The 26,084-nt window shown below is 40.3% G+C and overlaps 1 protein-coding gene across 5 annotated transcripts in view; it reads left to right on the forward strand.

Moving 5' to 3' along the window:
* The first annotated feature begins 2,625 nt into the window (after positions 1-2,625).
* The window catches only part of DDX6 (DEAD-box helicase 6), a 34,327-nt gene continuing 10,868 nt past the window's right edge, over positions 2,626-26,084 (forward strand). For 3 of the 5 annotated variants that reach the window (XM_010597922.3, XM_010597920.3, XM_023558202.2), the window contains exons 1-6: positions 2,830-2,924; positions 6,168-6,638; positions 9,727-9,790; positions 10,700-10,804; positions 23,185-23,314; positions 25,138-25,284. In XM_010597922.3, the coding sequence (XP_010596224.1) occupies positions 6,439-6,638; positions 9,727-9,790; positions 10,700-10,804; positions 23,185-23,314; positions 25,138-25,284 (646 nt within the window). In that variant the 5' untranslated portion in view covers positions 2,830-2,924; positions 6,168-6,438. Of the gene's footprint in view, positions 2,717-2,829; positions 2,957-6,167; positions 6,639-9,726; positions 9,791-10,699; positions 10,805-23,184; positions 23,315-25,137; positions 25,285-26,084 lie in introns of those variants that run through there. The other 2 variants (XM_003418253.4, XM_010597921.3) reach the window with 2 other exon arrangements.

The following is a 26,084-nucleotide window of genomic DNA, read 5'->3' on the forward strand; positions in this document are numbered from 1 at the left end:
GCTGATCTGGGGAGTCCCTGGGTGGTGCAAAGTTAAAGCGCTCAGCTACTAACCCAAAGGTTGAAGGCTTGAGTTCATCCAGAGAAGCACCTTGGAAAAAAGGCCTGGTGATCCTTTGAAAAATCAGTCATGGAAAACCCTACGGAGCACAGTTCTACCTGTCGCACGTGAGGCTGCCGTGAGTCAGAGCAGACTCAATGGCAACTGGTTTGAGGGCATGGTGGTTCAGTGGTAGAATCCACAGAATTCTCACCTTCCGTGCAGGAGACCTGGGTTCAGTTCCCAGCCAATGTATCTCATGGGCCCCCCGTCAGTGGAGGCTTGTGTGCTATGACGCTGAACGGGTTTCAGCCAAGCTTCCCAACTGAAGGACTAGGAAGAAAGGCATTGCAATCCACTTCCGAAAATCAGCCAATGAAAACCCTATGGAGCACAAGGGATGACACAGGAATGGGCAGCATTTCGTTCTGTCGTGCAGAGTCGCTATGAATGGGGGCCCACTCAAGGGCAGCAGACAATAACAGTGGTACTAGGCTATTTTATAAAAACATTAAGCAGAGTCTTTAAAGCTTTTAGCCCTGGAAGGGGAGCTGCTTCATACTCCACTTTGGTTGCCTCTTCTCTTTTCCTCTTTTTGTCATGACTTCAATCAGCCCCCTTTGGAAGGTAACAGTTTATTTGTGGTTGCAAACCGCTTTCCTTTGCCTGATCCCATTTCTTGAGTGGCCTACGGAGATCCCACCAGGAAGTGACCTCCTGCCCTTCACATTCCTACTAATCCTGGGAAAGATAATGAGGCAAACAAGTTCTCCCACGTTATCATTTTAAGAAACTACTTAGCTATTCTCTTCTAGGATAGGCACAAGGTGCAAGGTTATTCCCTTACATAAGTGGGTGTTTTAAAATCTGTGTGAGAAATGACATGCTACAAATTTAGAATTTAAAAAATTGGAAGGGGAACCTTTTTCAGGAATAACCTTCTACACTTCTTCGTTTCCATTGGCTGTGTGGAAATAAAGACCAACAAATGAGAACAAACGGGCTGTTCATCCAGAGCTTGCTATATATAGCAAGGCAATCAACCATCATCTCTTGATTTGGTAGAGACTCAAAGGCAGGCAGGGGAATAAGGAAGCTTTATAGTGAGAACAAGGTTAAGCTTCAGGTAGACTCTGAAGGTTGTTGGTTTAGGGAAGCTAGAGGCGGGCTAACTACAAGCGAGGGGCATCTTATGTGATTGGTTTGGGGAGCATATTTGGCTTTCTCTGATTGGCTCCGAGTTGGAAGCGGGCGAAAAACAGGGAAGCTGGCGGTCATTGACCGAATGCTGACCGTTCTGGGCCGATTGCTGCAGAGGTTGTGGCTTGGCTTCCTGAGCCTTGTTGCAGAGGTTGTGGGTCAGAGTTCTGTCGTATATGGTCTGGCCACTGTCCCCTTGTATATTCAGTCTCTTAGCTGGGTGAGACCCAGGTTTTTATTTTCTCTTGACCTAGTTAGCTCTCTAGCTCCAAATTTTTGTTTTACCTAAGATGAGACTGCATTCTTGTTATTTCTGTTAAGGATAAATGGAGACATCAGGGTCGTGTATAGGAAAAGTAATTCTGGGAACAAATACATTACTTGTCTTTGTAGTGAGGGTCAGGCACGAGAAAAAAGCATTCGCCGCCTTCTGGTTCCTCATTTCCTTACAGAACTACTTCCATTTAACTGACTCATCAGAAGCTTTCGCGCTTCTCTGGGAGAGCTCTGGCCTCCTCCGCTCCCTCTTCCCTGGAGGGCTGACGATTAGAGCCGACAACGCAGGATCGCTGCCCCTGTCCACGGCCCGCGCCCTCCGCGCCCTCTCCGGGACCCGGTAGCCCAGCCTCCCACTTCAAGGCTCGCTCCCCGGCCCCGCCGCCCTCCGCGCCCGGGCAGCGGCCACCTCGCGCTCTCCGGGGTCGGTCCCGGCCCCTCACCCCTCAGCAGCGCCTTCTCGGTCCCTTTCCGGCCCCCACCCCAGGCGCGCGCCGGCGCCTCCGGGACTCCCGCTCCGCGCGTTCCTGGATGGAGGCGCCCCCGGAGGGGCTCGGGCGCGGCTCCTTGGGTCCAGCAGCAGGCTCCCAGACCATGGGAGAAGTCAGGCCAGCTATCCGGTCCCGGAGCCACTGTCCGAACAGGCCGTTCTCGGAACGTGTCTTTGGTCAGGAATAAGCAGATCCTCGTCTGGTCGCAGCCCCCGATTTTCACTTTTGAGAACCCAATAAAACCCACTGCCGTCGAGTCGATTCCGACTCATAAGAGGCAAAGGGAGAGTGGACTCTTCCCACCCTTTATTACCCAGACATCTCCTCAGCTGAGGAAAAAGTACCCCTCCTTTCTCCTCAGAAAGGAAACTATTTCCCCTTCAACTTCTCTCCACCTGGACACCCGCTGGTCCCCCAGTCAGTGTGGGAGAACAGTCCTCCGTTTTTTTCTCAGGGGGGCTCCCCGGGTCGCCTTTCTCCTGCCGCGAAGCAGGAGAGGCCTTGACCCCGCCGTGGGCGCAGCGACGGCTGCCTGAGCTCTCGCCATCTTGAGTGGAGGAGGAGCCGCGGCCGCCGCCATGCGGAGAGACAGGGAAAGAGGGCGGGAGGCGGCGGCGGCGGCGGGCGGGAGAGGGAGGGGGCAGGGGAGCCGAGTTAGCTCAGCCCGGGCGGCGACTTCGGCGGCTCCGTGGGAGCGGGCAGCGGCAGAGGTAGGGCTGGACTGGCCCGGGGAGCCGGGCCGACGCGGGATGCTCAGTAGAGCGGCCCCAGGAGCGGGGCGGGGGCAGGAAGAGGCAGAAGCGAGGGGGCCGGGCGGGGGTGGGCGGAGGTTTCCGAAGAGGAAGGAGCCGCCGCCATTTTGGGAGCTTCGAGTCAACAATAAAGGACTGAGGGTGCCGAGCGGGAGTGGCCTCGGTGGTAGGACTCGGGCTCGAGCCGCGGGGAGCGGGGTGAGGTGGTGGGGTCGAGGTCTGACGGGCCACTGGGGCTGCGGAAAGCTTTGAGCCCGGCGTGGGGGGCGCTCCGAGGCTGAGGCCTAAGGCCTGGTCCGGCCCTGGGGAGGAAGGCGGGCAGCTGCCAGCAGCTGTGTGGGACGGGGGCGCCTGAGAGGAGCAGAAATAGGAATGTCGTGCGCGGTGGGGTCCAGATACAGAGCGGCCGAAGTACTCGGAGGAGATGTGCAGTGGATGATGAATATGGAACTGGAGGGAGCGGCAAGGACTAGGGGGGTGGTGGAGGTTATAGGGTACGCGGCGGCCCTATAGGGGGCGGCATGGAAATGCCGGATTTAAGGGCCCTGTTAAAAAGAGGGCCAGCAGTTGCTTGATTGGGATGGGGCTTTTAGATCCATAACAAGAGTGTGTTTGTGGAGCCCCCGAGTCGTGGAGGAAATGAGGGCCTTTCTGAGTTAGGGGTATCACTTTGAGGCCTTATGGAGGGAGTCCCTATTGTTTCCAACCTTCGGAGCTGGTTCCTGGCTCATGTTGCGCAGATACGATTGCAGGGCCCCAACCCTTTTGTGTATATGGCCAGAGGAAGCTGACTTGAAGTGTGTAAGGGACTGAGGATGCGGAGAACGTAGATCAGAAATTATTGCCTCACAAAACGGGGCTCGTATCATTGGCTTGCCTCTTTCATTTCCCTCTCATTCCCTTTTCTCTTCCACGGTCTCCTTTTCCCCTCAGAATAAAACTCACTACAACTTGCAGATCTAGCATACCGAAACTGCGCTGCGTTTGCAAACAAAAGCTCTCGTTGGAGATGACAATAATATTTTGGGTGTGAAAGTGTCAGTTGCTAACTACAACCTGAAAAGTGCTGTAGTTAACTCCACTAGCGGCTCCTCCCAACTAGTTTACGTTTCCTTCGTATTTTTGAAAACGTAGAAATACAATTTGCAACACTAAATTGGGAAGGGCCAGAAGGAATATTTTCTTCTCTGCAGTGCAGATTTCAGTTCAATTAAGAGGGGAGCAGTTACCACATAGTCACATTTTGGATCTGGAGAGAACAGAGGTCCTGTTGTTTATAATGGGTAGTAGTAATATCATTTAATCTTTAGGGGTTGCCCTCTTCATCCTCTTAGTGTCTTGCAGACAAATGAGTCTCCCGGTGTGAACTCGGTGATATTGTTCATCATGATAATATAAACCTCCCAAATCAGGAAACCATTTACTACCTTGAAACTGAAATTAGGTGGCTGTTAGACATGGTCCGCTTGAGTGGTCAGACAGATACAGGGAAACGTAGAAATATAAAGCTCTGTGTAAGAGATAATTAGGATTGGCTTGTGAGCAACCTGATTGTCAATTAAAAAAGGAAGACAAAGGAGCATTTTATAATTTCAAATTTGAAAACCCATGATGTATGGCAAAAATAATAAGTCCTGATTAATAAGTTAGTGTATATTTGGTAAGAAATGTAAAGGAGTTAAAAAAAAAAAACAACAGCAGGCCTTTGTTTTCTGGGCTTTGTAATTAAGTTTTTATTTACTAAGTTTTTAAATGCAGTCATGTGCCGCATAAGGTCCATTCAGGCAGTGTTGGACCACGTATCCGTCTGTGGTCCCAGAAGGTTATAATAGAGTTAAGAAATCTCGATTGGAGAACCGGACATAGGGAACAGCTTCGTGGTGGCTGTTCAGTCAATATAGGTAACACTACAGCATCCCATATGGCTTTGCTAAGTACAATCAGTCCCTGGGTTACGGACGCCCAACCTAGGAACTTCTGCTTAACGTACTTAACATACAACCTGTAGTTTTGAACCTACCCTGTAAAGCCTATTAAAAATTCGAGGTAGACACAATGGTTCACAATAACAAATGGGTGCTACTTTGCCTTGCGCATCAAAACAACCCATTGCCGTCAAGTTGATTCCTACTTTATCATGTTAAAGACGTTTCAGTGTATCTGGGAGTTTTTTTTAAATGTTTTTCATGCATAGAAACGTACACTATATACATACTAAGACAAGCATTCGACTAACTGACTTTAGAAATGAACCGTACCTAACTGTTATGACTTAACATACAAATTCGACTTAGACATAGGAACAGAACTCATTTGTACTCTGGGGACTGCCTGTATATAATACGGTGTTCACACAACATCCAAATCACGTAGTATTCTATTTCACAGAACATATTGTAAACCTTAAGCAACCCATGGCTGTAATTCGATTTTGGGAACAGAAGTTGAAAGTAGTGAAATTTGACTAGTTCTTTTTTAAAACAAATAATTAGTACTCTGGGTTTCTTGGAAGGGTTTGTTAAAGTCACTACTGTGCTTAGCTGTTCACAGATTTACTCCTTTTACACAGGAAATTTTTTTGTGTATTTTTTTAAATCTATTTTTGAACAACAGGGCTATTTTAAATTAGGGCATAGTTTTGGGAAAAAATGTTATATTAAAATGTAGCTAATAGTTTTTTAGTATTCAGATTTTATTAAAGTAGTTAAAGATTTTCTTGGCTGTTTTTCAAAGATGCAATTTTGACATGCAGACAGGTCTGTGTCCCGTGATTTCTTCAGTCACTATTTTAAGGGGCAAAAGCTTAAGGGAAAGAGGAACGTACATTTTTCTTTGGAAAGTTCAGTTTCTGTAGCACACAGTGTTTTTTCTGAAAGTGTAAGGTTCAGGTCAGAAATTTGCTAATCTCTTCAAGGACTCTCAGTTGCTGTCAGAGATAGAAAAAATTGTTTTGCTCTGTTCATATGTAGATTTATATTAAGTAAATTGTGTGATAACTTCACTGAGTTGTGATGCAGTTACTAAGTGTAATGAATGACTTTTAGGGGTGGCTGAAACTTGTAAAGAATTCATCAGTGAGGACAGTGAGGCGAAGAGATTGTCATTTGACAATTAATACTAATTTAGTCATAGTATTTTTGTAACTCATCTTCTCTCCACTTGCTTTGAACTGACAATTTTTGTAGAAGATGTTGTAGATGGATCTGTAGGTTTGGTTTTGAGGCATTTCATCTTTCTGTGTCTTTTCTAGGCTGGATAGTAATTTGCTCTAAGTATAAATGTATTGATTTTTTTAATTTAAAAGATGAATTCTTTTAAAGGTGGTTTTTAAAGGAGTTCTTACAAAGGAAAACAAAAGTTTTCTAACTTTCCTGTGTTTGCTAATTTAATTTTTTTCCCTTTGTTTCAGATTGAAGTGAGTGAATTCGGCTATAACTCAACTTTGATAGAGGGCTTTTTAAAAATAAAAAGTTGATTCAGTGCATGAGAGCAAGTTACTGCTGCTTACCGTTCAGAGACTTACAGGTGCTTGCCTGCATTGCAATAAAGGACTCATATATTGAGCAAGACTTATATTTATCTCTTCGTTTTGGAGAGCCTAATAAACTGTTATTACAGTGTCTCTACTGACTTTCAAAAGTTTTGAGGTTTGAAAGAGACATCTTTACAATTAACACAGCATGAGCACGGCCAGAACAGAGAACCCTGTTATAATGGGTCTGTCCAGTCAAAATGGTCAGCTGAGGGGCCCTGTGAAGCCCAGTGGTGGCCCCGGAGGAGGGGGAACACAGACACAGCAACAGATGAACCAGCTGAAAAACACCAACACAGTCAATAATGGCACTCAACAGCAAGCACAGAGTTTGACCACCACTATTAAGTAAGTGTTAGAAGAAATAATAATACACTTGAGGGACTAAGGAGATTTCTCTTTGTTACTTTGTTGTCAACTGCTTTATGTGTACCTAATTTAACTGGTTTTAATTGCGAATAGAGAACGTGTTTTATGCCCACTATGTATTTGCAATAGCACAGAATATATTTCTGCCATAGTTAATTATGGTTTATTAAGTAATAAACACAGGCACAGATGGTATATATTAGTTTCGTATAGATTATTTTTTGAAACATTTCTGGCTTTCATAATTACCACAGTATAGAAGTTATTAGCTGAGTTTTTATATGTGAGTGAAATAATCAGGTTTGTTTTGTTTTTGCTGGTATAGTTGTTTCTGGTATTATAAGGGCACTTTATCTTAGTTTTATTGAGTATCAGTTAAAGCCAGTTTCAAGTTTTGAATTTAAAGAGTCACATTTGCCCAGCCTTCTGAATTCCAATTATATTCACTCATAGACAGTTTACCAATAACTTTTTTTTGTAGTTTACAGGGCTTTGCTTTTCTACTTTTTTAAGAAGCTTTTCCCTCCTTTTATACACACGTAAAAGAAGAATCTAATGTATACATCATGGTGAACTCAGGATTTTGAACTCTTGGAAACTCCCATTCTGAATAGTTGCAACCTTCTTGAAAACTTAAGAGCCTGGTCCTACTACAGGATATTTTTTTCTCTCAAAGCTTAAAGTTTGTAGGCTATTTGTTATGTTTAAGTGCACATGTTAAATGATTTGGATGGTAATTTTCAATCTAAAAAATACAGTTGTGGGAAATTAACATTTAAGACTCTTTAACCCCATGAGGTTTGGTTTTTGTTAAAAATCTAGCTGTGTAAATTGATTAAACATCTAGAAATCTTCGTAGGGTGATGAAACTTTGGTTCACTGAGTTGTGTGTTTTATTACAACATCCTAGATCCTTTCCATGCTTAAGAAGCACTTCCTAAAGAAATTAGTCCTCATAAGCTACCAGGATGCGATATAGATACAGTTCTCTAGTGACCTATAAGAATTAATTCTCAGTTAAATTATTTGGTCTCTTTGAAAATTGGCATTAATATGTATTCTATTATGTTTAGTGTGAATGCTTTAGTAAGTATAGAAATTAAGAATATTTTATCAAGTTATAGTTTGTCTTTTGATGAAATATGAATAAAAAACCCCGTTGCCATCAAGTTAGTTCCGACTCATAATGATCCTATATTAGGACAGAGTAGAACTGCTCCATAGGGTTTCCAAGGAGCAACCGGTGAATTTAAACTTGTTGACCTTTTGGTTAACAGCCAAACGATTAACCACTGCCCCAATACGAATAGGCTAGCAGAATTTAGGTTTTTTAGTTAAGGATAGAATCATATAAAGAAAGCTGTGTTATTTCATAATGACACAGTATTTTCTATTTAAACAATTTTGAATTGGGGCAACTGTTTTGTTTTCCCAGGATTAATGGTTTCTTTTCAGTTCTGTCGCTTCTTCAAATATCAGCTCAAGTGTCACCTCTTCATGAAGGCTTCTAGATTGTATCAGCTGTCTCAGAACTCTTCTAATACTTTATCACTTATTTACTCACTTTAAATAGTTCTTATTCTTTGTTTTGACCTCATAAGTCTCTTGTAGACACATTTTGTATTAGCGTCTTCTCCATTTTTATTCACTATTTGAATTTGACAATGTGGCAAGTCTATTATGAACTGATGTTTTTGCTTGTAAACTTTGATGTTATTGACTAAGGTGAAGGATTTAGTATCCTTGGACTTGGTAGTAAATGGTTATCTGTATTATAGACTGTTTTGGATTTTGTGGGGCCTTGCTTTAAGTAAAATAAGAGCTCATCTTTCTAAATCAAGACAGATGTGTTAGGGCCCCGATTACATATAAGAATAGCTGTCATGAAATCAGTGAAAATGCTTCTTATTTTAAAGATCTCACAGTTGAAAGCGCTATTGTCTGCAAACATTTTCTCACAATTTTTTATTACTTTGTGTATTAATTTTATTTGAGGTTTTCACCCAACCAAAAGGATAATTTTATTTTATTTATATTTTCCTTTTTATTTCATTTTTTCAAGCATCCTCAGTAAAAAGATTGAGATGCTCATTAACGGCAAATATTGAGCTTTTTTGTAAGGCACCATGCTGAGTGCTTTATATAAATTGCCTTTTATAATTCTTAATAACCCATTTTAGATATAAAAGAACGGAGGCTTAGAAAAGTAACTGGTGCAGAAGTAGGAGAGTCAAGACTTGAACTGAGGTCTGAAATTTCACAGCTCTTGGTTTTAAGTAGTCACGAAAAGTTACAAACTCAGATGCCTACAGGGACTGTGCCAAATTAGAGGGTGGGTATTTGCCCTGTTTGGGAGCCGTGGTGGCGCAGTGGTTAAGTGCTTGGCTCCTCACCAAAAGGTCTGTGGTTTGAACCCACACCCATGGGGGAGAAAGATGTGGCAGTCTGCTTCTGTAAAGATTACAGCCTTGGAAACCCTGTGAGGCAGTTCTACTCTGTCCTACTGGGTCACTGTGAGTCAGAATCGAGAACAGTAATGGATTCGGTTTGGGTTTGGTTTTTTGCCCTGTTTTAAAAGGAACAACTGCTTGATTTTAAAGTCGACTTACTGAGTGCTACCAGACTGTTGCCATGCAGGAATTTGGAACCAGTATTATGAAAGCATCCAGTTTTTCAAGAAAAGTTAGAATCTGGACTTCTACATGAAATCCTTTAATTTTTCTTGTTGGCAACCAGTTTAAATTATCACATCCATGCAATATATAGGCCAGACAAAACACAAATGGGTTGCCAGTTGTGACAGCTTCAGTATACTATACTGCTGCTTTTAAGCGGATGGATGCTTCACTCACTCCTATTCTTGAATTTTGATCCTCTCTGGATTGTTATTCTTTGTAAGAGGAACATTTTTTCTCAAGTTGTTTGACTGTGTTGTTAGCTGTATTAAGTAAATGGCAATTTACTGTGCTTGTTTAAAATTTAGTTACAATTGAGATGAATCACCTTTGTATTTTTAGACTATTGATGCTATAAATCCTGTAACTTCAGTTTATTATATTCTCTGTAGACCTGGTGATGACTGGAAAAAGACTTTAAAACTCCCTCCAAAGGATCTAAGAATCAAAACTTCGGTAAGTTGGTTGAGAAATTCAAAGGGAAAAATGTGGAAACTCTAGAAGTGGTTACTCATAGTAACGATAAACACTGTGTTTACTCTTAAGTAGGTTGAAATATTGAAATTGTATAGATCATATATGTTGAAAGGCCAAAAATTTCTACCATTCTTTGAAATGTTTACTTAATTGCATAACGGTAGCCTGTATATATATATAGTATATAATGTATGTTTATGCATATGTACATCTCACTGTATAGTTTATGGAATACTCTTAACGGTTTTCAAGGCGTTTTCTCAGAATTCTTTTGTTCTCAACAACACTGTAAGATACCAGACTAGATTTTATCCCAGTTTTGCAAATGAAGAAACTGAAGTTCACAGATGTTATTACACTTAGCCCATTTTTCTTCAGCCAGGGCTGATTTTGCCCCCCAGGGGACATCTAGTAATGACCAGAGACATTTTTGGTTATCACAACTTGGGGGATGCTACAGGACAACAAAGAATTTTCTTGAACAAAATGTCAAAAGGGGTGAACTTGAGAAACCCTGATTTAGCCAAGTATATTTGTGGTTAAAGAGTGGTGGAACCAGGAATGACTTAACATCTGTGACTTCCAATTCACAGCATGATACTTCTGTGTATAAAAAATAACAGTATTCTACCAGTCCTCAGAAGAATGTGACCAGAGGTTGGCTTTTCCTCAAAACATAGTTGTTATGACTCTTGGGTATTGCAGGGAACATAGTTGTTCTTCAAGAAGAGTTTAAATATATACATCAGGACAGAAAAGTAGTCTGTTTACGTTTATATTTAAGATGGAGTAGATAAAGAATTAGCCTCTCAGACAAGTTTCTCAAACATATTAACTACCAAAGGAACACAGTTGTACTTTATTTTTCTTGTTTGTTTATTTGACTAGGATGTGACCTCCACAAAAGGAAATGAGTTTGAAGATTACTGTTTGAAACGGGAGTTACTGATGGGAATTTTTGAAATGGGCTGGGAAAAGCCATCTCCTATTCAGGTATGTTTCCCCTTCCATAGCATATGTGATGTTATCAGTTAATTTAAGCATTACATACTTTTCTTTTTGATCTGTAAGGGTGGTACAATGAACCAAGGTATTTTCTCATTCTCTGTTTGTCTCCATCTCTCTCTCTCTACTTGCACACAAGCGCACACACTCACACTATTTTTCTGAATTTTTTAAGAGGGATAAATTATAAAAGCATGGCCCTTTACCTCTTAACTATTTTTCTAAGAATAGGGATATTCTTTCTTACATAACCATAATAGTTATTATTTTCAGTCTTTCTTACATAACCATAATACAGTTATTATTTTCAGTCAGTTTAACATTAGTATAATATTTCTATCTCATTAATTATATTCCAGTTTTCATTCGACTCTAAAACGTCCTTACAGCATTTTTTTCTCTTGGACGGGATCCAGTCTAGGATTAGGCATTGCATTTATTAGTTATGTCTCTTGAACCCTCCCCCCCTTTTTTTTTTTAATTTTATTTATTTTGTTACTGAAAATATATACGGCAAAACAGACACCAGTTGAACAGTTTCTACATGTACCATTTAGTGGCATTGACTACATTCTTCAAGTTGTGTAACCATTCTCACCCTCCTTTTCTGAGTTGTTCCTCCGCCATTAACACAGACTCACTGCCCCCTAAGGGCCCAATTTAATCTTTTTGAGAACTGCTGTAATTAATCTGATCCCATATAGATAATTCTTAAAAGAGTATAATGCTTAAGGCAGGTATTTTTTACTAATCAAGCTTAACTATTGTTTGGTTTAAGAAGATTTCAGGGTATTTTTTGGTTTAAGGTTTAAAGATTATCTCAGGGCGGTAGTTTCAAGGGTTCATCCAACCTTCACGGCTCCAAAAAGTCCACCAGAACTTGAAATTCTTTTATGCGTTTTCCCCCTTTTGATCGGAATTCTCCTGTAGAATCTTTGATCGAAACGTCTTTAACTTCTTTTAGTTGTGAACATTTCCCTAGTCTTTTTTTTCATCTTTTATGACATTCACATTTTAAAAATACAGCCCCCCCTTTTGTTGTGATAAATATATGTGTAGCAAAACACTTGCCATTTCAACATTCTTTACATGTACAGTTCAGTGACATTAACTCATGTTCGTCTTGTTCAGCCATCACCCGTATCCGTTCCCCAATTTTTCTATCTCCCCTCTTTATTTAATGGAACATTTCTTATTTTGGGCTTGTCTGATGTTTCCATATGAGTAGAGTCAAGTTACGCGTTCTTAGCTGGAATACTGCAGAAGTCACGTTGTGGCCTTCCCAGGGTATATCACATTTGGAGGCATACACAATGTCTGTCTCTTCCTCACTAGCGATGTTAATTTTGATTATTCAGTCAAGGTGTTAGCTGATTTTTCCAACGTATAATTATTATTTTTTCCTCCCTTGAAACTAACAAGCAGTCTATGGGAGCACTTTAAGATCCTGCAAATATTTTATTCGTCCTTAAAATTTCTCCCTAGTTTTTGCATTCATTGATGGTATCCTTCTTTAATTAAAAAATTATTGGCAGCAAAATTCACATGACATAAAATTAACTGTTATGAAGTGAACAGATCAGTGGCATTTACTACATTGACCATGTTGTGTAAGCATACCCCATCTAGTTCCAAAACATTTCATCACTCCGAAAGAAAACCCTATACTTATCAAGCAGTACGCATTAAGTAGCCTCTTTCTCCCCTTAGCTCCTGGCAACCAGCAATCTGCTTTCTGGATCTATGGATTTACCTGTCTGAATATTTCATATAAATGGAATCGTATGGCTTCTTTTATTTCTCATAATGTTTTCAAGGTTGATTCACATTGTATCATGTATCAGTTTTTCATCCCTTTGTATTGCTGAGTAATATTCTATCGTATGTATATACCACATTTTGTGTATCCATTCATCCATTGATGGACATTTGGATTGTTTCTGCCTTTTGGCTTTGTGAATAATGTTGTCATCCATTGATGATTCTTCCTTGATATCTATACCGTGATGATTACAAAATGATGAATTTTCCAACTCGAGCATTCCTTCCACAGTTGGCCCTGTAAGGAAGAGCCTTCACTTCTCCCCTCCTTATGTCTGTCATCAGTATGAGTTCTGAATTCCTGTTTGTTTCCAGTGGTATTTTTGTGTTCAGATTGCCCCAGATTTGGCCAGTGAGAGAGCCTTGATGCACGTACTGCCTTCATTTTTCTTGAGTACTTCGTCACTTTCTGGCATGACATGATGCTAGACTTACTTTGTATGTACCTCCCTGCCCCAGCTTTGGAATCAGCCATTTCTCCAGGGACCCCTGATTCCTGTTATTGGGGGGTAGTGTTAAAGATACGGTGGTTTGTTTCCACAAAAATTAAAGCCTTGGAAATGCCGTGGAACAGTTCTACTCTGTCCTGTATGACCACTATGAGTCAGAATCGACTGGACAGCGGTGGGTGGGTTTTTGGTTTTATCAGAAACCAAGATCTGGGGACTAGGTGTGCTTTTTTCTAACTAGGCCTTTTAGTGGAAAGAGCAAGAAAAAAAATACATATACATGTATATGTAAACAAGCATTATAAACAAGTGTGTAAGCATGTGTTCGTTGTCTTAAGTTTATAAAATGGTTTAGTCCAAGCTAGACTAAGGATAGAAACCTTGTGATACCACTGAATACTTTTTCATTGAACAGACGTGTTGCGTGCCTTAGACAGTGTTAGGCACTGGGGATACTGTGATGAACAAGGCAGATAGGGTTCCTACCTTCACAGTCTGGTGGAAAGGATGGCTAGTTGTACATATAATTTCAGTATAGCATGATGGACACATTTCAAGTTGAAATTGCAAAGACATATAGTCCTAAGGGGAAGATGGAATAACTTGGAAGAAGTGATCCATGTTCTGAGCAGAGAATACAATGGTAGTGATGGACCAGAGGTGAGAGTGCGCTTTGTGGACCAACCAAAAGAAGTTTGTCATGACTGGAGAGAACATCAAGATAAGGCTGTGCGTTATCAGATACATAGGCAATTTGGGTGCAAATATTAAAAATATTTAGGAGTCTGTATTTTTATTTTTTATTATTGTACTTCAGATGAAGGCTTATGGAACAGACTAGCTTCTCATTAAACGATTAGTACATGTACTGTTTTGTGACATTGGTTACCAACCCCACGACATGCCAGCATTCCTTTCTTGACCTTGGGTTCCCTATTACCAGCTTTTCTGTCCCCTCCTGCCTTCTTGTCCTTGCCCCTTTGGTCTCGTTTTGTTTTATGGGCCTGTTCTAATCTTTGGATGAAGGGTGAACCTCAGGAGTGACTTCATTATTGAGCTAAAAGGGTGTCCAGGGGTAGGAATCTGCTTTGATGTACAGGAATGAAAAGACTTATGATGAGTTCTTCTACTCTAGGGACTGTATCATTCAACTTTGTATCTCCAATACTTAGCGCAGCATCTGGCAGAAAGTAGGCTCTCAAGGTTCAGTTATGCTTAGAATACTTGAGGTAACCTATGTCTACAGGTGAACTTGGTCTAGGGAAGTATTTAAGAGCGTTAACTGCAGTCAGTCTGCCCCGGTTGAGTTCCAGCTCTACTCCTTTCTAAGTTAATTATTTTGGGTACCTCTCTAAGCCTCGATTTCCTCACCTATAAAATGGGAGTACTAGTACATTACGTAGGGTTGTTGTGAAGGTTACGGTAGATGATTCATATAAGTATGCTTAGTACAAGGAGCTGTGGTGGCACAATGGTTAAGTGCTTGGCTGCTAACTGAAAGGCCAGCCATCCAAACCCACCACCCACTCCACAGGTAAAAGGACTTGACGGATGAAAAGATCTGACGATCTGCTCGCCTAAAGATTATAGCCTTGGAAACCCAATAGGGCAGTTCTACTCTCATATAGAGTTGCTATGAGTCGGAATCAGCTCGACAGCACACAACAACACGTTTAGTATAGTGCCTAAAAGCACTCAGAGCAACCCCATAGGATTTCCAAAGCTGTAAATCTTTATGGAAGCAGACTGCCACATATTTCTCCTGCAGAGCCGCTGGTAGTTTCAAACCACTGACCTTTTGGTTAACAGTCAGGCTCTTTAACATGTCTGCCACCAGGGTGCCTTAAACAGGATAAATGCTCAATAAATGTCGAGGACTATTATTTTATTAGTAGTCCTGTCAAAAAAGGAAGTTGGTTAATTTAGCAGACCTAATTTTTTTTTTTTTTAATTCTTATGACCATTGTTGTGTGTCGTAGAGCCAATTGTGACTCATAGTAACCATATGGTACAGGGTAGAACTGCCCCATAGGGTTTCCTAGACTGTAATCTTTACAGGAACAGATCAGCCAGATCTTTTCCAGCTGTGGAGCTGCTAGAAAGTTCTAACAGCTGAGCACTTAACCATTGCTCCACCAGGGCTCCTTCAGTGGATTCTTACTGGCTCCTGTTTCCCATCTTGTGTTAAAATTTGAAATTGACTTCTTACTTGTACACTCAATATTGATATAGCATATAGGTGATTAGTACTGCAGCCACTCTGCCAGTCTGACGTCTAGCTTTTTCTGTAGAAATACTAAGCAATCTCTTAGGGTTTTAATTGTGAGGATCAGATACAAACTATAAACAAAGTATTTTGATCTAGCAAATCACTGTATGAATATCAGCATTACTTTAGACCCCTAAGACTACCATTCATACTGTCTTTCTTCCCTGTGTTTTCTCCTGAGAATTCATGGAAAGCACAAGATGTTTCCTAGAACCATTGGGTAACACGATAAATAATAGGATTTTGGAATCAAAGGAATTTAGAAATCCTCTAGTAGAATCCAACCTCATGACTGGTGACTGGCTGGCTGTCTGCTACTGTTGTTCTGATTCTTACTCACCTTCTCTTTCTGTTTTGTTTTGTTTTGTTTTTTCCCTAAAATGTATCTGCTGTCTTTTGTAGTACTCGCTTTTACAGTTTTATCCAGGCATTTGAGTTTTTTTAAGAGCTAGAACTTAGTTGCAGTTGGCTATAATATTGTTGGAGAATGAGCCATATACAATTGTATGCTCACAAAAGAGGATTTTACACTGGCAAGGTTGAACCAAATATACTACAGATCTTCTCTCACGTCTTCCACTGATGTGGCCATCTGTGACTATACTTAGGGTCTGAATGCTGCGCTCAGTAGCCTAACTTTGGCATTCTGAAGGGATAGCTTTATAGGAACACTGACTTCTTTGGAGAGTCTAAAAAAAGCCACTGTTTTATTCTGCTTAATGTTATGAACCCTTATACTAATTTAGAGCTATAAGACTGAGGTAATAGTCTTGCCACCTCCAGACCCTGGGCATACCTTTTGAAGACTTTTTAGATAAGAAGATGAAATGGAGGGTAGCGAGTCCATTACTGAGGGAAGCATGGAAGGTCCTTACTGTGAGTAACAAAATTTCATACTAACTCAAGAATCTCTAATTATTTTATCAACTATGTCTGACAGTATAAGTCAGTTCTCCTTCCTTCCTGGTTACCATTAAAAAATTGGGGTGCATCCCTTAAGTTAAGAGATATTATTGAAATTACTATCTCCTACCTCCTTTTTTCTGAGTAGTAGGGGGCCTCTGTGACAGTCACTGTTACCTCCTCCACAGTACCCATAGTTTTCTTTGATCCTGAAACTAAGATTCTTAAGCTCAGCTGGCAGTGAAAATAAGAGGAACAGCTACTCTAAATGTAGTTTTGAGCTTTTGTAGGTACCACACCTTTGGAAATGTCGCTCAGTACTAGGAAATTGGAAAGTATACAATTTTGGGGTTGTAGGTAACAGAAATCAACTTTGGCTAACTTAAGGAAAAGGAAATTTATTGAAAGAATATCAAGAGTTCACAAGATAGATTAATGAGAAGTCTGGAGAAACTTAGAGCTGGGCCAGGAACTGAGGCAGGTCTGAAGGGCTCGGAAGCAGTGATGGATGCACTCTAAGAACTGAGATTCTTCAGAGGGAGCGTTCACCTGGTTTACCTTAGGTCACGTGTCTACCACGTGGCTTAGAAGGTTGGCCAGATTCTATCAATTAGGGGTTGGAAGTAGCTCTTCAGAATGAAATTGAGGTGCTTTTAACCAGTTGTTGAGTTGATTCCTACTCATGGCGACTCTGTGTGTGTGTGTCAGTAGGACTGTGCTCCATAAGGTTTTCAGTGACTGATTTTTTGGAAGTAGATCACGAAGCCTTTCTTCTGAGGCAAACCTCCAACCCTTTGGTTCGCAGCTGAGTACGTGAACCATTAGCACCACCCAGGAACTCTCAGATCCTACTAGGAAAGGGAAATGAATACTGGGTAGCCAGAACACAACAGATATCTGTTGAATCAGTCCTTAGACCTTATAGTGCAGCATTGACTTAGAGCTAGGCAGCCCTAAGGTGTTTTTTTGTTTTTATTTTTAAATAACAGCTTTGTTGAGATATAAATCACATACCATACAATTCACATCTTTATAGTGCACAATTCAGTGGTTTTTAGTATATTCACAGAGTTACAGCCATCACAATCAATTTTAGGGCCTTTTCATCACCGCAAAAATAAATCCCTTTAATAGTTGTCCTTCGTTTTCCACCACCCTTAAGCAACCACTAATCTATTTCCTGACTATAGATTTGCCTATTCCAAACATTTCATTTAAATGGAATTATACAATATGTGGTCTTTTATGACTGGCAGAAGGTTTGTCCATGTTGCAGCACGTGTTAGTACCTCATTCCCTTTTATTGCCAAATGACACTCCACTGTGTGGATATACCTCATCTGGTGTGTCCATTCATCATTTGACAGGCGTTTGTGTCGTCTCCGCTTGGTGGCTGTTATGAATGATGTTGTTGTGAACATTTGTTTGCAGGTTTTTGTGTGGAGATACGTTCTCATTTCTCTTAGGTATGTGCCCAAGAGTAGAATTACTGGGCTGTGTGGTCACTCTGTTTAACCTTTGGAGGAGCTGCCAGACGGTTGCTCAAGTGGCTGCACCACGTGATATTCCCACGAGAAGTGTATGAGGCTTTCAGACTCTCCACATCCTCGCCAGCACATACTATTAGCAGCAGACCTAAGTTTGAATCCTGGTTCTAGCATTTCTTATGTTGTGAGTTGGGCAAAACAATTAAATCTCTCTGAGGATCTGTTTCGTCAGTTGTAAAACAAGTGTAAAATACACAGAAACTGTAAGTGCCTAGCATGCTGCTCAGGCACATAGTAAGTGTGAACAACTTTTAGTTTCTTTTCCTCCTCCCTGACAGCACCTCCTGATTTTCATTTGGGTCACAAACCTGTCAGAGCCTGACTTGAATTCTCTTGCTTCGTATTACCTAATCTTCTTAGGAAACAGTGTGCATGTGTTTAATTCTCTGACTGCTATTCAAAATGGCCACCATATGGGGGAGAATACCAGTTCAATTTAACTTCCAGATATGTGAACAGACTAGCCTGCTTATTTTGTTAAAGCCTTATATTTGAACAGTCTGGCCTAGCGGTTAAGAGTTCCGCCGCTGACCAAAAGGTTGGCAGTTCAGATCCACCATCTGCTCCTTGGAAACCCTATGGGGCAGTTCTGCTATGTCCTGTAGGGTCGCTGTGAGTCGGAACCAACTCATTAGCACCTAATAACAACAACTATCAGAGAGTGCAAACAAATAGAATAAATGGCCTTAATCCGAGTCAGTCAGATGGTGAGACAGAAATGGAAATTAAGATATCCGCAATGTAGAAAGACAACACTCAATACAGGGGAGGTCAGCACAACTGGACTAAACCAAAAGCAAAGAAGTTTCCTGAATAAACTGAATGCTTCGAAGGTTAGCGAAGCAGGGCAGGGGTTTAGGGACCATGGCTTCAGGGGACATCTAAATCAGTTGGCATAATAAAATCTATTAAAACATTCGGCATCCCACTTTGAGGAGTGGTGTCTGGGGTCCTAAACACTAGCAAACAGCTATCTAAGATGCATCAATTGGTCTCAACCCACCTGGATCAAAGGAGAATGAAGAACACCAACAACACGACCTAATAACGAGCCCAAGAGACAGAAAGGGCTACGTGAACCAGAGACTACATCATCCTGAGACCAGAAGAGCTAGACGGTACCTGGCCACAACCAATGACTGCCCTGACAGGGAATACAACAGAGAACCCCTGACGGAGCAGGAGAGCAGTGGGATGCAGACCCCAAATTCTCATAAAAAGACCAGACTTAATGGTCTGACCGAGACTAGAAGGACCCCGGTGGTCATGGCCCCCAGACCCTCTGTTGGCCCAGGGCAGGAGCCATTCCCAAAGCTAACTCTTTAGACAGGGATTGGACTGGACAATGGGTTGGAGAGGAATGCTGGTGAGGAGTGAGCTGCTTGGATCAGGTGGACACTTGAGACTGTGTTGGCACCTCCTGCCTGGAGGGGAGATGGGAGGGTAGGAGGGCTTAGAAGCTGGCAAAATGGACATGAAAATAGAGAGTGGAAGGAGGGAGCGGGCTGTCTCACTAGGGGGAGAGTAATTGGGAGTATGTAGCAAGGTGTATATAAGTTTTTATGTGAGAGGCTGACTTGATTTGTAAACTTTCACTTAAAGCACAATAGAAATTATTGAAAAAAAAAAAAAGATATCCCCAATCTAATTCTGCCTTGCCTCTCTTCGTTCCGAAGTTATAGAGAACCTTACTCACCAAGTCTTTTAGACACCCTCTAGTCCTACCTTTTCGAATGCTGTAGAACTGAGTAGTATGCAGGTGAACTCGAAAAACTACAGAAGAGAATTAACCTGTGGGGGCAATGGGAGCCTTCAGAACTACAGAAGATAAATTGAATTTACCCAAAGTAGGTGGAAAGAGATTAAGACGAAAGGGTCAAAATCAATATTTTCTTTGACCTGCTTTAAAGCAGCTTGTTTAATGCTGGCCGTAGGTACAAGGTAACAGACTATCGTCACTGGACCGTTTTCGTAGTACTGGCAGCTATGTTATTCTGACCTTGTGGAAACCCATCTGACCCATTTGTAGACAGAATAAGTGTCATGGTAGCAGATGGTTGTCTTGATGCATACAACTTAGAAGTTTCTACGGTAACTGTTTAAAGTGCTAGAGATACTCTTTCAGCCATTAGCCTAGGCATTAAAAAAATCGTTGCCGTTGAGTCGATTGCGACTCACAGCAACCCTATAGACTAGAGCTGCCCCCATAGGGTTTCCAAGGAGCATCTGGTGGGTTTGAACTGCCAGCCTTTTGGTTAGCAGCAGTAATTCTTAACCACTGCACCACCAGGGCTCCAGCATAGAAGAAACAAATTATGTCAGTTATTGTGAATCTGTTTTCTAATTTATTTTCCTAGTTTAAAAAATTTCACTAATCATTTTCTTTTGACAGTGAATAACTAGTTGAATTTTTCCAACCGTTCATTCTACCGTTCATTCATGTTTTACTTCCAGGTCAGTCAGGTAAACGGACTGGGACTTTCCTTGCTCTTATTTTTTCAGTGTCAACAAGACACTTGTGATTCAGTAAATAGCATTTTTCAGCTTTTAAAAAGGTTTGTTAAAGATGTCCCTTATTTTTAAGACTGAATATTCTTTTTTTTTAATAATTGTGCTTTAAGTGAAAGTTTACAAATCAAGTCAGTCTCTCACATATAAACTTACATACACCTTACTACATACTCCCACTTACTCTCCCCCTAATGAGTCAGCCTGCTCCCTCTTTTGCCAGTTTCTAACCCCCTCTACCCTCCCATCTCCCTTCCAGACAGGAGATGCCAACATAGTCTCAAGTGTCCACCTGATGCAGGTAGCTCACTCCTCATCAGCATCTCTCTCCAACCCATTGTCCAGTCCAATCCATGTCTGATGAGTTGTCTTCGGGAATGGTTCCTGTCCTGGGCCAACAGAAGGTTTGGGGACCATGACTGCCGGGATTCTTCTAGCCTTAGACCATTAAGTCTGGTCTTCCTATGAGAATTTGAGGTCTGGATCCCACTGTTCTCCGGCTCCCTCAGGGGTTCTTTGTTGTGCTCCTTGTCAGGACAGTCATCGGTTGTGGCCAGTCACCATCTAGTTCTTCTGGTCTCAGGATGATGTTCTAGTTCATGTAGCCCTTTTCTGTCTCTTGGGCTCATAATTACCTTGTGACCTTGGTGTTCTTCATTCTCCTTTGATCGGGGTGGGTCGAGACTCATTGATGCATCTGAGATGGCTGCTTGTTAGCATTTAAGACCTCAGACACTGCATTTCAAAGTGGGATGCAGAATGTTTTCTTAATAGAATTTATTTTGCCAATTGACTTAGATGTCCCCTGAAGCCATAAGACTGAATATTCTTGTTCTTGTGATCTTTTCTTTTATAACAAGTGTTAGTGTGAGAATTCTGTTTTTACAGTGACATGGTGTATTTTGCCAGATGATAAAGCATGTTGCATTTTAAGCTTCAAACTAACCATTCAGTAAGTTCTTTTTCACAAACATGACAATACTGCTCTGCCATCACCAGGGCATATGCTTTAGTTCGTGTTTTAGTAATGATTAGCGAAAGTTTCTATATGTTTGGAAGCTGAAAGAAAAACAATCTTTCCTCCCTTTTATTATAAATTGTATGGAGGATTTGGAATGAAAACTGACATTTTAGAAGTATTTTTAGCATTTCTAAAGTAACCTTTACAGATGAACAGTTATCTCTCAAATTTGGGGATGTAAAAACGTATTAGATATGATTACTAAAAATTACTATATTTGGTCTTTTATTAAATATTAAATATGTGTTAAATTTCCTTTGCACATCAAGGGATTAGTGCCAAGAACCAGGTTGCAAATTCTTTCTGATTTATTTACTGTTTCCAGAGTCTTTTAAACTTTTTGCTATATATTTGGTAGTGTCGTGGCTGTACTACACTCCCACTCCTTTCAGCCCTAGTCCAGAATTTGCCCACCATAAGCAAGGCTAGGAAACCCTGGTGGCATAGTGGTTAAGTGCTATGGCTACTAACCAAGACACCAGCAGTTCGAATCCACCAGGTGCTCCTTGGAAACTCTATGGTGCAGTTCTACTCTGCCGTGTAGGGTCGCTATGAGTCGGAATCGACTCGACGGCAGTGGGTTTGGTTTTGTTTTTAAGCAAGGTTTAGTAGTATAGAAGGCCCTGAGTCTTGCTCTTTTTCAGTGATGGGCAGTGATGATACCTCTCTGGAAGCAGAAGTGTTCTTTGCTTTTTTATTTAATAGCTGTGGTTTACTTTGCCCTCAGTATGTAGGAATCACAAACTGACAACATAAAAAAAATCCTATTTTATTACTTCCAGGAATTTATTTGGTAAAGACCCTAAAACAATATATGAATGTTCTAAAACATCTGCATCTAAAAATCATCATCTTAAATGTTTCTTGTGCTTTTAATTTTTAACATGAGATGGAGAAAGATGGTCTTACAAGAAAAAGCAGGTTCTTTCCTCCAAAATCTGTGAAGAGTGGTTTCTAGGTGTTTGGTGTAATGGTAGAAGTAGGAGGCAGTTGCTGCCACTGTAGTTTGTCCTAAGCTATTGCCATTGTCTTTTCTTTCTTTATGACCAGGGCATAGGTTTCACAATGACTAGTTTAGGTTAGGGTTCAATACTTTACTATAATACCATTAGATCTACCTGATCCTTGAAAGAAGTCTGAATTTGGGACTAGTTACTACTCTTAACCTAATTTGAGCCTGTTCACAAAACCTCAATCACCTTGAGTCTGATAGTCACTCTGTCTTTGAAATGTAGCTACTTCATTGAATCATTATATTATCTTAGACTATACCATTAGAAGTGAGGAAGTACTAGTCAGCTGGCCTATAAAGTTAAATTTGGAGTGACAGAGTATTTTTTTGAGTTAATATTTAACCAGAGGATTAGGTAGCAGCCTGGTTTTCACATAGACATAGAATTATAAAGACTATTTTTATTTTTATTTATTTTTTTTAACAGTTTTCAGAGTGTTAAGACCTTAATTCTTTTCAGATGAAATAACCTCCTATTATTTCCTAGTATCCTTCTCAAGCGCTGATCTTAGAACTATCATAAAGGCGGGGGGGGGGGAGCCATTACTAAGTGACTGGAATGTCTTTTGGATGGGGTGGTACTGTCATCTGTCCATGATGCACTTTTTGTACATTGAGATAGAGTTTAAAATGTGCTCCGTGAGCAGATATGGTAAATACTTGATGATAATGATGGTGATGTTGAGTGGCCTGGTAATTTACTTGGTTCTCATGTAAAATGTAAATGTAGAACACTTCAAAGTAGTACTAGAGAGATATCTTTCAGTGTATTTCAGAGAAGAATTTGCTTATGTACTGTTTTTGTTCACAAGCCATTTTGTTATCTTGTCTCTTTTAGGAGGAGAGCATTCCCATTGCTTTATCTGGTAGGGATATCTTAGCTAGAGCAAAAAATGGAACAGGCAAGAGCGGTGCCTACCTCATTCCCTTACTTGAACGGCTAGACCTGAAGAAGGACAATATACAAGGTTAGTTGAAGAAAGGCTTTTGTTTATTTAAACTAAAAATGGTAGTTTAAACTTAGGAATTACATACAAGATATTATCGTCTTTTTTTAGTCAGAATTTACATAATCTGGAAGAGTCATGCTTTCTTTTCTCAGCTTTTGACCCAGTGACCCTTACTTTTTATAAAGAGTTTGTTTTCAAAGTACTTTAATATGATACACAGATTTTTAAAAATTATTTTAGCTTTTTTGGTGAAAATATATACTGCAAAATGTACACCAATTCAACTGTTTCTACATGTACAAATCAGTGGTGTTCGTTACATTCATCAAGTTGAGCAAGCATTCTCACGATCCTTTTCCAAATTATTCCACCACCATTAAAATAAACTCACTGCCCTCTAAGCTTCTCATCTAACCTTTTGAGTTGCTGTTGTCAGTTTGATCCCATGTAAATAATTCTTTAAAAGAGCACAGTGCTCAAGGCATTCTTTACTAATTAAGCTTAAATACTATTTGGTTTAAAGATGATTTCAGGGGATGGTTTCAGCTTGATAAGGTTTAAAGATTTTTTTCAGGACAGTATTTTCAGGGGTCATCCACCCTCAGTGGTGTCAGAAAATCTGAATTCTACATTCTGTTACACATTTCCTGCCTTTTGATCAGGAGTCTTTACAGAATCTTTGATCAAAAAGAGAAACAACCTTTTCTGTTTAAAGGTTTGTGGTTTGGGGACTTGAAGAGCTTAGGGAGTGAAGAAGAAATAAACTTCCAGAGTTGTACCCAGAGTAAACTAATTAAGTTTTTGTCTTGTTCTTAAATTTTAAGTTTTCTTGATCTGTAATTTTTGTTCCTTCTAGCTTCCTTTTATCTACTTTCATATGATACAAATAGAACCTGGGAAGGGATTTCCTAGTTGGCTGTTTTAGACTGGTGGAATCTCCTACTGTTAAGCTAATGTAGTTAGGACGTCTTAGAAATGTCAGGCTGATAATTTTTTTTTTTTTCCAATTATTTTGTTGAGAATATACACGGCAAAAACATTCCAATTCAAGTTTCTACACATACAGTTCGGTGACATTGATTACGTCCTTTGGGTTGTGCAGCCATTCTTACCCTCCTTTTCTGAGTTGTGCCTCCTCCATTAACATAAACTCACTGCCCCCCTAAGATTCCTTTCTGTCAAGTTGCCGTTGTCAGTTTCATCCCATATAAACCAAAAAACCAAACCCAGTGTTCTCATGTTGATTCCAACTCATAGCGACCCTACAGAACAAAGTAGAACTGCCCCATATAGATAGGTCTTAAAAGAGTACAGTGCTCAAGGGAGATAGTCTTAACGAGGTTAGCTGAACCGCTGTTTGGTTTTAAGAAGACTTCAGCAGATATGTTTGGTTTAAGGTTTGAAGATTATCTTAGGGCAATAGTTTCAGGGCTCCAGAAAGTCTGGATTCCATTAAGTTTTGAAATTCTATTCTGTATTTTCCCCGTTTTGATTAAGATTCTCTTACAGAATCTTTGATCAAAATGTTCAGTAATGGTAGCTGGGCACCCTGGTCTCATGGCAGGGTTAATAAACTTTGAGCTAATGCTGCCAACTTAAGAGACCCATTAAAGATTTGTAACTAAGGAAGAGTACAGTATTTAATATGGCATTATTGCTGAGGAAAAGTCTAAATTAAGAACAATAAAATAGGTTCTTTTTTTTTTTAAAGGAGATTCATTCAATTTTTTAAAATATCTGTTAGATGTATTATGATTCATCTTTTTAATATTTCTCTGTGTGCAGATCTCAAAATGTGACGTTCTTTTTTTCTATTTTCTCTGTTCCTTGATGTTTTCTAGCAATGGTGATTGTTCCCACTAGAGAACTTGCTCTACAGGTCAGTCAAATTTGCATCCAGGTCAGCAAACACATGGGAGGGGCCAAAGTGATGGCAACTACAGGAGGAACCAATTTACGGGATGACATAATGAGGCTTGATGACACAGGTAGGAAATTATTGATACAAGGTGCCATTACTCTGTTGAGTGTCATTTCAGTCACAGGTGCTTCCTTTAAAATTATTAAAAATTAACAAGGAACAGAAACACTGCAGTAGAAAAATTAATAAAGTGAATGCTTATCTAAGCATATGAGTGCATACAAGCAGTATATCTATAGTAATACTTGAAAGGATAGCCAACCTTACTAGTAATGAAAGAAATGTAGATAAAAACAGTAAATTGGTATTAATTGTGCCTATCTAATTGGCAAAGCTGAAAAGTATTAATAACTATAATAATGCAAGTTTGTGGAGAGATAGGTTCACTTTCCACATGAGAGTGTAAATTGATACATTCTCTGTGGTGGGCAATTTGGCAGTATATTTCAAAATTGTAAATGTGTATTTTCAAGAACATATTTTAAAGAAATGGGCAAGTGCAAGGCTGTATGTACAAGGTTGTTTACTACAGTGTGGTTTATATTACTGAAAAATCTGAACAACCTAAGCGTACCAGATATGCCACTGTACATTGTGGTATAGTCTGAATGGAATTTTACGTAACCATTAAAAAGTGAAGTTGATCTGTATTAGTTTTCATGAAGAGACCTCTGTGGTATCGTATTGAATGAAAAAAGGAGGTAATGAAACAGCAAGAAAGAGATCACTTACAAAATTAGACGTCTGTGTCTGTATAATAGTTATTTGATTACTTGAACTACCTTGATGTAATCTTGATATTGCACACTTCTTTGATTCTCATTTGATCCGTGTAACAATTTTCTGAAGACCATTGCTATCGATTAG

The sequence above is a fragment of the Loxodonta africana genome, chromosome 15, assembly GCF_030014295.1.
Source record: "Loxodonta africana isolate mLoxAfr1 chromosome 15, mLoxAfr1.hap2, whole genome shotgun sequence".
NCBI lineage: Eukaryota > Metazoa > Chordata > Mammalia > Proboscidea > Elephantidae > Loxodonta > Loxodonta africana.